At 43.1% G+C, this 12,540-nt stretch overlaps 1 protein-coding gene across 2 annotated transcripts in view; it reads right to left on the bottom strand.

Moving 5' to 3' along the window:
- Positions 1-855: 855 nt before the first annotated feature.
- The window catches only part of ankrd12 (ankyrin repeat domain 12), a 48,567-nt gene continuing 36,882 nt past the window's right edge, over positions 856-12,540 (bottom strand). The window contains exons 7-13 of one of the 2 annotated variants that reach the window (XM_049597743.1): positions 12,299-12,441; positions 11,398-11,545; positions 6,201-10,675; positions 4,549-4,647; positions 4,160-4,303; positions 3,973-4,068; positions 856-2,130 (exon numbers count right to left, since the gene is read on the bottom strand). In XM_049597743.1, the coding sequence (XP_049453700.1) occupies positions 1,945-2,130; positions 3,973-4,068; positions 4,160-4,303; positions 4,549-4,647; positions 6,201-10,675; positions 11,398-11,545; positions 12,299-12,441 (5,291 nt within the window). In that variant the 3' untranslated portion in view covers positions 856-1,944. The remainder of the gene's footprint in view (positions 2,131-3,972; positions 4,069-4,159; positions 4,304-4,548; positions 4,648-6,200; positions 10,676-11,397; positions 11,546-12,298; positions 12,442-12,540) is intronic. The other variant, XM_049597744.1, reaches the window with a different exon arrangement.

Genomic DNA, 12,540 nt, shown 5'->3' with positions numbered 1-12,540 from the left:
GCTGCCTCTCTGCTTGTATATGGTTAGTAGTTGAATATTGGTCAGTAGAAATGAAGCTTTATTTCTGATACAAGGTTCATTTTTGCAACCTTCCTTTTTTATACGTGGGTGTAGGTCTTGTTATATATTTATTTTTATTATTTTTATTTATGTATTGGTTTAATTTACTTACTTATTTTTGTAAGTTTTCTTTCTCTCAGCAACCATATATTGATCGGCACTGACAAAGGATGTGTTAACTCTGCATTTCAAAAATAAAAAAGATATTTCACCTGAGTAAAAGTACAATAGTAAGCTAAAAATGGACTTAGTCACACAAGTACACATTGTGCAAATATAGCACAATTCAGATTGTCTAATTTATCACATATATTATTGGAATAAACTGAATGAGAGACAGGTATATTTAAGGAGCTCTGCAACCAGCTCATCAGTTTTCAGTGTAGACACTTAAAACCTGCTGAATGTGCAGTGTTGTGTACAGCGACATCTACTGGCTGAGGATAATACTGCAGCAAGAGAGTGACCAAATATCAGTCTGAAATATTAACATTATGCACCATTTCTTGCAGGGCTGCAACTCATGATTATTTTCATTAATAAATCTACTTATTAGTTTATACAATGTCTGAAAATTCTGACTTTTTTTGTCAGACCAGCACTAAAAATATATTTAATTTTCCTCATTAAAAAAGCAGGGAATGTTTGGCATTGCAGCTTGATAAATAAAAAATATCAGTAATGAAAAACTGTTGATTGACTAATCAGTTAATAAATTAATAACTTCATCTCTTTAGATTAATGACACCCAAACCAATCATTTTAATTTCACAACAAATAAAATTTATTCAATTATATATTACAAATATGTACAAGTCATGTAACAAGTAAATATTAAAATAGACATTTTTTTAGAACTATCGTTCAAAAAGGCATTATGTTGAAAAAATAGGTTTTGTTGTGATCTCACATTGAAACTGTAAAAGTATGTGTTTATTTTTTTTTCCCTTGGAAGCCACAACAGACTTTAATGTGCGCGAGACACGATGGACAACACATGAGGAGTGAGGCCGCGAGAAGGGACGTAACACAATGGCGCAAAAAGAAACAAAAAGAAAAGAAAAAAAAACAAAAACAAAAGAAAAGCTGGAACACTTCAGTAAACCTCACAATTAAGTCCACAGTACAGCTTTTTAGGAAAAAAGTACAAACAACGCAACGCATGCACAGCATTTAATTGCCAAAGTCAAAAAACACCAGCTGTGGCGTGGAACTCCAGATGAGGAGGGAAGAAACAGTAAAAACAAAAAACACAACAGAAGCCAACACATGCTTAAGATTTTAAGCCAACAACAACGAGAACATCACGGACGAAGAGGACACTCGATATAAAAACCAACTTTGGTCCATTAAAACATGAGACAGAACGAGTTTACAATCAAAATATCTATTATTTTTTGTTTTTACAAGTTTAAAACAATAATTACATGGCTATTTACAAATGCACAATTTTTTTATGTATAAAATAAGTTAAAAAATTAAGAGCACAGTCTGTACACAATGTATGAACACTCACTTTGAAAACAATTGAACTCTTTCAGTTGTGTGACCCTGCTTGATGAGGAGCAGTAGCAGGTGGTCGTCCTCCACACTTTGCTTCGTGCTGCAGCTCCCTGCACCGCTGCGCCCCAGCTTTTGGTCTCTGCTCCCCGGGCTTCGTCTGTGGCCTGGACCCCCCTTTCTCCGTACGAGGAACAGTCGGTCCTCATTCCCCGTCCTCGTGGTGGGCGTGCCGGTTTGGACTGTAAGAGCGCTGGAGTAAAATCGTGTCTTTTCTAAGTGCTCTTCTGTTTTTACCGCCACATTCTAAGTGCTTCACATTTTTCTTTCCTTCTCCTCGAATGCGCGGGCCGCCGCTGTGGCAAAGAACGTCTGTCCTACAGCTCATATCGGGGTGAGGTCAAAGTCGTCGTTGACCTCCACGAGCGGGATGTAGAACTCGGGGATCTCGAAGATGCTGGTGGACTTGTAGGTAGCTGGGTCCAGCTCCTGCAGTTTCAGCTGCCACTCCAGACGCTGCACGGCGTTCAGGGCCGCCGCCTCGTGCTGCTGCCTCATCAGAAGACACGTCTGTGGAGGGAAAAAGGCACATTATGTATTTCACTCAAGCACATGTTCTTATTTAGATGAGGAACGTCTATGTACCAGGTGGATTTGGCCAGGAAATGACCACAAAGACAAACACAAAAAGCAGTCAGGCATTATGAGAGCACAAAGTTTCATCACTGCTGAACAATTCACCATCATGCTGTTGGACCCAAGGGTGCTGTAGATTAAAACTCCCTCTTTGATAGTGTTTCTTTTATTGAGCTACGATGGAGGAATGGTAACAAGAAGAGGGAATCTCACACTATAAAGACTGTCCATTGCTGATGCCTCATATTAACCTCATCCACATCTGAATATATGTTTGAATACAGACTGTAGATTTTGTCCACCGTCACTTGCGCTAAAAGGGATCTCTCTTTATGACCAGGAGGGCTGATTACAGCACAAAACCTCTGTGTATTTGTACACTTCTCCTGGTCGCCTGCAAGAAAGCAATAACTAAACACTTGTTTAAAAGGAACCTCCAGGTCGTAAACACTGGATGGACAAAGTAAGAGATGCGTGTTGGTGGTTTTCACTGAGAAATATGGAGGAGAACTTTCCCATAACATGGAAAAAACGATCAGCTTCACCACAAGCAACGAGGACACTAGATAATATGACATAAATAACAAGGACATAAATATTTACATATGAAAAGTGACAAAAAATTCAGAGGGGATCTGTTCCTGAAAACTGTTTTTATTTTGTGTGAGACTTGTAGACTTGTATCCACAGTGTTTACATTTTTATAAGAGCAGCCACAGAGTGTATCAAACTGCAAACTCTGTCACAAGCTCAGTTTACGTGCAGAGAACATCCACATCCACAGTCTGTTCAAGTAATCTTGTTTTCAGTTCATATAGTTGTCAAAATAAAACAGGTAAATTTGTGCTTCCACTGTGAGACTTCAGATGTCCGTCTGTCACCGTTATTTAATGAGCTGCTCAGGCATAAAAAAGGTCCGTGTCCATTTTCTCTTTGGCGAAAAAGCTATGTCACTGTGTTGGAGAGCACTTCCAGCTTTTTCTTTAATGATGCATGGCACACATTCATTTCTGTCTTTCTTAAAATTCACATTAGCAAAGTGGCTAACGTAACACTACGTTAACAGAGGGTTGACCACACAGTTAACAACAAGCTTACAACACATTTGGTGATAAAAGCACAACACTCACTCAGCAACTTCCAGCGTATGGCAATTACGCTCTTACAAAGGGCTTTCCTGTCTTTGTTGTGATAGTTTCTGACTGACGAATCACACAGTAGCTTAAAGAGTTGCTGTTACGACACCAGTGCCTTTCTGTTCAGAGATTTTCATCTAGAAGCGCTGTGAGCGGCCGCACAAAAAAAGTCAGGGCGCTCTGAAAAAGGTCCTTGGCGCAGCGCCTTTTCTCCAGGCAGTCTCCTCATTGGGAACAATTGAAAAAAGACTCCAGCGTGGAGAAAGGCAAAACAAAAAACGCTATGTGGACATGGACAATGCTTGTAGTCCAAACTTTGCTCTGCCACCAATTCTGACGTCAACCTTTGTTTGCAACTGTCTGCTGATGTTGAGTTCATTAGCCCTGGCAACTAGAGCCTGCCATCTATGGTTCCTTTATAAAGTAAAATAACCTTTCAACATTTCATGTAAAAACTCACAACTCTGCTGAGGCAACAACAAGAGAAACATTTAGAAACTTTTTTTTTTGGTATTCAGTGGTAAACATCGCAGATCATTTCCTGCTCTACGGTGAGTTTAAAGATGATTCTTCACTACAAATGCACCTTATAGTTAAAAAGGCGGTGGCCAGTGAAAACAAACAATCACCGCGGTCTCACCTTCAGTTTGTCAAACTTGTCATCAACATCTTGTAACCAGGACATGAACTGCCTGGCGTTGAATCGGTCTCTCACTGACGTTTTGCCATCATCGCTCTGTGAACCAAACACACAACAACTCATCAAACACACAGTATTTCCACACATCATCATGAAGAACTGACTGGAGACGAAACACACTACTCACCTGGACGTCTTGAGGCATGTTGTACACTTCAGCGTCCAATAAAACCGTACAGGCGCTGAAAGGCAGAGTCTGATTGGCTAGTGTTCTTGCTGCCCGGTAATGAACTCGTAAGACTTCCTGTTCATTTGAAACAATCAGCTTTTCCTGTAGGGGGGGAAGAAAATAAATCCAATGTTATATGAAGTATTAAAATGACATTAAGTATGTTGAGCACTGATATCCATTTAAAGTCTTCAGGAGGGTATAATAACAAACACAGAGCTTCAAAATGTCAAGAGGCTTTCCAAAAAAGGCAATTTGTTCCATTTCAGTCACTACAAGTGGCACTAAAAGTGTCTAGAGGCACTCAATCCAACCAAAACAAAACCCTCCGGGAGTAAACCACATACCCTTTCAATGCTGTGTTGTAGTCGTAGTTTCATACGGACCACCTCTTGTTGTTTGAACATCTCTTTCAGCTGCTCAGGTAACGATGGAGGTGGAGTTATCTGTTCAGACACAACAATGGAGAAGGGATCAGTTTAAAACACGTTGTCAACGCTGTGATGGGCTACCTGATGAGTCACTGTGCAGAGATCAGTCAGAAGAATATATTTATCATGTCAGCTAAGGTTCTAGTTTAGGTTACCTTTTTTACGTTTTACTTTCTTTGCTTGACACTGTAAAATTTCATTATGTGGGCAATACCTCGACAGGGTTGACACTCCAAAGTATACTGTGGTGCTTTAAGGCTTGTAGTCCTGTTATTTGATCAGTTATATATTGTTTCCTTTACAGGTATACTATGCAGGATTTTCCTAAAAAACAACATAGACTCATACAAAAGTAATCCCTCTAAATCATCACTTGTGACCCGCAAGAAGTGTGTGGCAGTTTTTTTTCTGCAGAGACTCAGCCCTCTGCCTATAACATTTTATTTTGCTGCGTTCAGGACGTTCCTGGGCCTGTAGTCCCAGACCACTAATATTGGGCAGGGAGTTGGGGACATTATAAAAAGGAAACAACCAGATCCCAGACTGTAACAGCACGCATCCAAGAGGAAGGTGCGAAAATCGCAGACAAAGCAGCAAAAAACACAAAAATAGAGAGGCAAATCTGAGGTGCTCGCAAGCTCACCTGGGAGAGCAGGCGCCCCATGTACAAAAGGCTATGGTCGTTGCTGTAGCAGCCACAGGTTGTTGTCAAACCCATGACCCTGTGTTGCATATCATACCCCCTTCTCTAACCCTTTCACATTATATCTGTCCTATCAAATAAAGGCCAAAAGCCCTGAAAATATCTTCTAAAAAACAGAGTCAAACCATGATCTGAGTTTGGCTTTCACTTTTGCTGGCGATACTGTGTACAAACAGTAACCGACCATTTCTGCATAGTAGCCCTTAAAGTTCTGGTTCGTTTTGTGCTCACTCCTGGTTTCTACAAACCATGGCTTCACAAGGAAACTGTTAAGAAATAAGTGACTATGATTATTGGATAGGAACAGGCACAATGGAGGCTTAATGTACGGTAAATTTATGAGGGGGAAAGTTACACAAGGATGGACACATCTCAATTTACTAGTGCTAGAGTACACTGAGCAGGACATGAAAACAGCACCCTGCTGTTCTTACTCATTTTCACTCTGATGTATCAGAAAATCCCTGCACTCGTGTTGAAGCGCATATGTGTTGACATGGTTACCAAACGTGACGGTTCATGATCAGCAGATGGATTTAATAATAGTCGTCTTTTGAGTTCATGGTGAAATCACATATCTACTATCACAAAAACCTCTGGTTATTCATATGGTTTCACACCACTAGTAGAGCAAATAAGATAAGGTAATGATGTGGGTATTGGAGTTTGGGAGTTCAACTGACAGGTACCACGTCAGCCGAAACAAACTGGACCGAACCACTGCAACAAAGAACCCTGACATGCAGGCTGAGAATCAGAGCTGAACAATCTGATCTCAAATTAATGTCATGTTGAAGTGTAAAGTGAAGTGTGTCAAGTGTAAGAAGTTGTTTTGTAAAGTTCTGATTAGAAACGCAGAACTCACTGTTGGTATGCAGAGCTTGCTGAGTGGGTTCCCATCTAAGAGGTAGGATCCGTTGAAGGTCACATATTCATCATAATACTGCGGTGGCTGGGGGGTTACGCTGCACAACACTTTGCGCTTCTCCTCAATCTTCTTCCGGATGTGCAGGAACTCGTAGTAAGGGTTTGCCCTCTCTGTCTGGTAGGGCTGAATCTCCTCCAGCTTTACGGCATCCACAATAGCAGCCAGAGACTGCTGGCCTCTCTCCTTATCCTGCTGAATCGTGGAGCACGGCTGGGAGCTCGACACTTTTGGCATCTTTCTCTTACGAGGATGGGGAACGTGGATGTCTACTTCCTCGTCTGTGGAGCGAACTTTGACCTTAGCCCCAGAGGAATCAGAATCCCGGTCTGCAGATTGTGGAGAGGAGCTCCCTGAGGCGCTGCAGGTGCTGCTGCTACTACTGCTGCTGCTGCTGCTGCTGCTGCTGTCAGTCTGAACTGCCGATTGGCCGGTGCTTTGACTTTGCTCTTCTCCAGCTGAAGATGACTCTGGCTTCTCATCAGCAGGCGTCACCTCCATCGGCTCTGAGCTAGCGTCTACCGTAGATTCAGAGGAGCCTTCTGTAGCAAGGTTGCTCTCAACTGTCGAACTCTCTGTTGTGACAGAAACAGCAGCACTGCTGTTGTTCTCTGAACTCTGTGGGACGTCAGTCATCTCTTCAGCCTTGTGTTCAGGACTAGCACTTAAGGACGATGATGGAGGTATACTGTCCTTTTTCTCCATCTGAGCATCAAGATATGAACCTGCGCTGTCACTGGGAGTTCTTGAGTCCGTGCAGTCTTGGTCATTTACATCCATATTCTCTTGAGAACATTTGGACTCAGTGCTTGTTTGGCTAAAGCCTGGTAAGGACTCCCCTGCAGTGGAGCTGGGAATGTGCGAACTGGTAGAGGGTTCAGGACTTCCTCTACCTTCTGTTCTTGTGCTCTCTGTTTCCATACTCTCTTCTTCTGCTCCCTCAGCACTCTCGAGCGGTTCGTCTTTAAGGTCAGAAACATGTGTGGTACCTGATTCTGTCTGCTGCTGCGTGCTCTCCATCCCAGAAACATTGAGCAGTTCCCTCTGCTGGAGGGGTTTTGTACTTGTACTTGTGAGCTCTGATGGCTCAGCACACGGACAAGCTGCAGGTGTCGATGGTTGATCTGAATCCTTGTTACCACACTCTGCCTGTAAGTTCTCTGTCGGACACTGGACATCCTTTACAACAGGCGGATCAGAGGAGGGAAGAGTTTTCTCTTTCTCTGTTGACCCTGTTTGAGAGCCACCGCACTCTGGAAGTGTCAGGTTTTTAGTCTGAGGATCTTTGTTTGATATTTGAGGTGCTAAACCACCAGGAGCACTCCCCTCTCTCTCTGTGACTGAGTCAGCAACTGAATTCACACATTGTTGCTGACTGTTGAGGCTCTCGTCTGTCTCTGCTGAGGTCTCTCTGGTTCCTGGCTCCTCTGCAGGCTGGCTGGGTTTTGGCAGATTTTCACCAACTCTACCTTCAGTCGATGAGTTGGCATCCTCGTCCAAAATAGCCCTGAGGTATGGAGACTCATGTCTGCTGGGCAGCAGCGTCCGATTACTTTGCTTCACATCTGGAAGACTGTTGCAATCTTTGTCATGAACAGACGGCGATCTGGTGGCTTGAATGACAAGGGAAGACTGGAGGAATGCAGGTTGAGAATCCGAGGCTTCCAGGTTCATGTCGGAGTCGTACTCAATGTGTCTGGGTGTTAATGTTGTCGCCTGACACGAATCCTCTGAGCTGGCGACGGACACCAGGGACACGGACCTGGACATGAGGCCGCAGCGTTCGCTCTCTGGTCGCGGGGATCCAGTCAGACAGTTTTCCACAGCCGACATGACCTTTGCGCTGATAGACGGCAAACTCTTTCCATCAAGCGACATTGTTCGGGGGCTGGTGCCGTCCTTCAGGGATTTATCTCTGCTGTGGACATCAGAGGCTTCAGAGCTTTTTGAGCGCATGAGCTCCTTACTCAGGCACTGTTCAGACTTCGTTCTGTCTTTAGGCTTGGACTTCCCTGGATCTGCCAGAGGCCGCTGTTTAAGCCTCTCCCGCTCTTTTTGTTTTATTTTCTCCAGGTGTTTGCGATGCCACTGCTCAATCTCCTGGTCCTTCAAACTGAGCATGCGCTCAAAGCTGGTCTGCATCAAGTCATCATTCACAAGCCTTTTTTCTTTAGGCTTGGTGTCTCGTGTTGCTGGCGAGGCTTTGGATTTGGCCTTGTCTGCATCCATCTCGTTGGGTTTGGCCTTGCTGATTTTGGCCTGCTGCGAGCGGTCTTTGTGCCGCTCCTTATCCTTGTGTTTATCTGATTCTCTTTCCCGGTCTCTCCGGTCACGATCTTTCTCTGGTGTTCTCACAACTTCCTCCTTTGATTTCGTAGATAAGGACTTGCTGCTCTCGGACAGATAGCTCTTCTTCTCTTCTAATAGTAGCTTCAGATTGGAGCTTGAGGAAAGAGTCCCGTCTTTTATTTTCTCTCTCCTTTTCCTGTCACACTCCTTTTCTTTTGAGCGATCAGATTTACTATGATCTGTGGTCTTCTCCAGAGGTTTTCCTTTCTTATCTGAGTTGGTGCGTTCCTTTTCTCTGTGATCCCCAACGCTATATTCTCTGTCCTGCCTCTCCCTATCAGACCGCTTGTCGAACTTATCTTTATTTTTCCTGCCGTCCTCATGCTTTTTAGTTGTGGATAAAGATTTCAGTTTCTCATTCTCTTTGTAGTTTTTATCTCCAGGCGAGTGGGTAGAAATGGTTCCTGTTCTTTCTTTTTCCTTCCAACGATCCACTGAATTCTGTGTTTCAGCTTTGTCAGCGTGCTCCGTTTTAACCTTTTTTTCCTTGTCAAGATGCCTTTTCTCCATTTTCTCTGAATCCTTTTCCTTTCCTGGGAGCCTCTTGTCAGTTTTCTCGCGTGAGCCTTTTTCTGAGAGCTCCAGCTGTTCTTGATCAGCTGTGATCCCACTTATGGGTTTCTCTTCTGTCTCTTCTTTCATGCTGTTGCTCTGCAGCGACTCCTCAGGAATCCGCCCTGAGCCGTGGCAGTCCACTCTCTCGTCACGCTCACTCAGCTTTGAATCCTTTACCTTCTCCTCTTTACCAACAGCCTCCTTCCGCTCTTTTTTCACAGCCTTGTCTTTTTCTCGCTCCTCTCTTGGCCTCTTTTCCTTGCTGCTGGAGTGTTTCTCCTTCGTGTTTCTCTCATCTTTGACAGGGGAGGAATCGGAGGTCTTCTGAAGTGAGCTGTTGTCTTCTCCTTCCTTTTTCACTGGCAGATGTTCATCTGTCTCATCACTTTTGAAAAAATTCTCTTTCCAGAACTCTCTGTCAAACTCCAAATTCCTGTGGCTGTCTTTCCTAGCCTCCTTCTGCCTGTGCCGGCTCCGCTCTGCCTCGTATTCCCTCCTGTGTTTGTCTTTCTCCTTGTGTTTAAGTTTATGCTTCTTCACCACTTTGCCATCTAAGTCAGTCTTCCGTAAGGCACCCTCAGAGCTGTCTACACTGTTTCCTATGCTGCCATCTTTGTAAGGACTCGAATGACCATCATCCCCGTCTCCACTGGAGTCTTTCTGTTGATGTTTGCTCTTTTCCTTGTGCTTACACCCCTTGGTGCTGGAGCCTTCTGTGCAGTAGTCTGCCTCTGTGTAGTGGTTGAATTTGACACCGTCCACCGGACATGAGCTGTCACTGATGGAAATGCACATCTTAGTATTTTCCTGTTTGAGTGGTGTTTGTTTATCTGTCAGGCTGTGGTTCAGTTTTGGGGATTTTATGGACGACAAATGGAAGAGGTGGACGGATGAGTCGTCTTTAGGACTGAAAGACATCTTGAAGGAGTCTTCCTCCCGACCCTTTTCTGTGCTCTCGGACACGGTTGCCAGAGAGAGGACCAAAGTTTTGCTGTTCTCTTTCCCATCCTCTTGGTTTTCCTTGTTTTTATTCTGGCTTTTGCTCTTCCTCTTGACTTTACCCTTATCCTTCTGCTCAGCATTCTCCTTTTTCGACCTTGTGTCCACTTTGAGAGTCTCTGAGCTCTGAGAGCAGGTGGGGGAATTCCTTTTCTCTGACAGGCTCTCCATCTCGTCGCTGGAGGTATCCGAGCTGCAGTGGACACGGGGCGTCTTCTGCTTTTTTGACTTAGAGGAGGAATCCCCTTTTCCGCTTTGCTTTCCTGCCACGTGATTCCTATCTTTCTCCTCCTTCTCGCGCTGCCGCAGTTCCCTCCGGAGGATGTGTCTGTCGTTAAGGGCTTTACTGAGATCCTCCTCCTCTTCCTCGTCCTTGAACTCGTACTCATCCAGCCCTGGCATGGACGATGATGCTTTCGTGGCTGGTTTGCCATCTGAGTCCTTTTCAGTATCAGAGTCTTCCATGTTGTCATCAACACTGGATGGATTGACAGACGGAGGGTCTTCAGACTCTGCAGAGAAGAAAAGACCAATTTTAAAATGATACAATTCAAGTACATAAAGCACTTTATCCCAGGGCTGCTACTAATTATTATTTTCATTGTCAATTAATCTGTCGATTATTTACATGTTTTATCAATTAATTGTTTGGTCTACGATGTCAGAAAATGGTGGAAAATGTTGCTCAATGTTTCCCAAAGTCAAAGATGACATCCTTGTTTTGTCCTTAACCCAAAGATATTCTGGTTACTGTCATAAACAGGTACAGAAACCAGAAAATATTCACATGTAAGAGGCAGAAATTAGAGACCGATAAATCAATCCGTAAATTAGTCTGATTAATTCAATAGTTGACAACTTATTGATTAATAATTTAATTGTTCTACTTTACTCTTTCATGCAAACTCAAGCAGTGACAGATATACCATGTTGTCTTCAAACACTATTTTCTCTATGACACATGCAATTATATTATTTATTTCCCCTTGATTGAAAAAGAGAAAAAAAAACTAAACCTATAATAAAACTTGTCAAAACTGTACCTATATTTATCAAACTATATGTAGTCCAAGTAAAGCCCTAAACACACTGTCTGGTCCATCTACAGTGAAAACACGTACACATCATGCTGTAAGGCAGAGTGAATCAAAGTCTTGCATAACATTGAGGTTAGTATGTTAATATGTGACTATAACCGGGAGGTCAGCCAAACACTACAGCATTTTCTGCATACCTGAAGAGCTGTCCTCTTGGTCCGACAGCGCAACCTCTCCCTTTAATAGCTGCTCCAGCTCCTGAGAGTCTGCCACATCCACTGGGCGCTCCCCACGCTTGTTGGCCTGGAAGGCGTTTCCACCGTGGCGTAGCAGCAGTTTCACGATCTGTATCAAACATAATAGGAATTGAGAATCTCAAGACAAACATCAAGGTATATACATCAAATAGAAACTGTTACAAACAACAAAATTGCAAAAACGAATTGTGACAACTTATGTACTTTATAGTGTTACCTGTGTTGTTGTTTGTAAATGCTATTCATGATCATTTGGAATCCATCTTCTGTGTCAGGAACACACTTAAGATGTTTTATTTTCAATCGGACAGCAGCTCAAGCTATTTTTCTATTTCCAAATTTAACTTTTTTTGACTTAACTTTGAGTACAACTGGTTTAGTGATGTACAGTTTTCACCGCAGACTGGCATGACCGAGGATATTCATATAATAATAATAATTGTTATCATTGTACGACTACTGTTAATGTCTACATCTGTCTACATTACACTATATCAAATATCAGACATGTGGGGCATCAGTGGTTTAGTGGTAGAGCAGGCGCCCCATGTACAAGGCTGTTGCCGCAGCAGCCCGGGTTCGGGTCCAGCCTGTGGCCCTTTGCTGCATGTCACTCCCTTTCTCTCTCCCCCTTTCATGCTTGTCTGTCCTATCAATTAAAGGCTAAAAAGCCCCAAAAAATATCTTTAAAAAAACATAAATAAATAAAATTTAAAAAAAATAAATAAATAAAAATATCAGACATGTAAGACCTGCGCCAAGACCTTAATCAGCAGTTTTAAATGTGTAATTTATTTTCAAGTCCTATACGACAGTGGAAGGACAAACTTCAAGCTCTTACATCTTTATGCCCACTGCTGGAAGCATCATGGAGTGGCGTGTCGTCATCCAGACCCTGCGTGTTCACCTCTGCACCTGCTGCTATTAAGACCTTGGCCACATCGTAGTAACCAAGATTACAGGCTTCATGAAGAGGAGTCCAACCTGGTGAGAGACAGAAAACAGCAACACCAGAGTTTAATTTATTAGTTAAGTTCAAATTTTATCATTAAGTTTCTTAATTTCAGACAGATTTCTGATTGA

Source organism: Epinephelus fuscoguttatus, linkage group LG15 (assembly GCF_011397635.1).
Source record: "Epinephelus fuscoguttatus linkage group LG15, E.fuscoguttatus.final_Chr_v1".
NCBI lineage: Eukaryota > Metazoa > Chordata > Actinopteri > Perciformes > Serranidae > Epinephelus > Epinephelus fuscoguttatus.
This window is presented reverse-complemented; position numbering and strand designations above follow the sequence as displayed.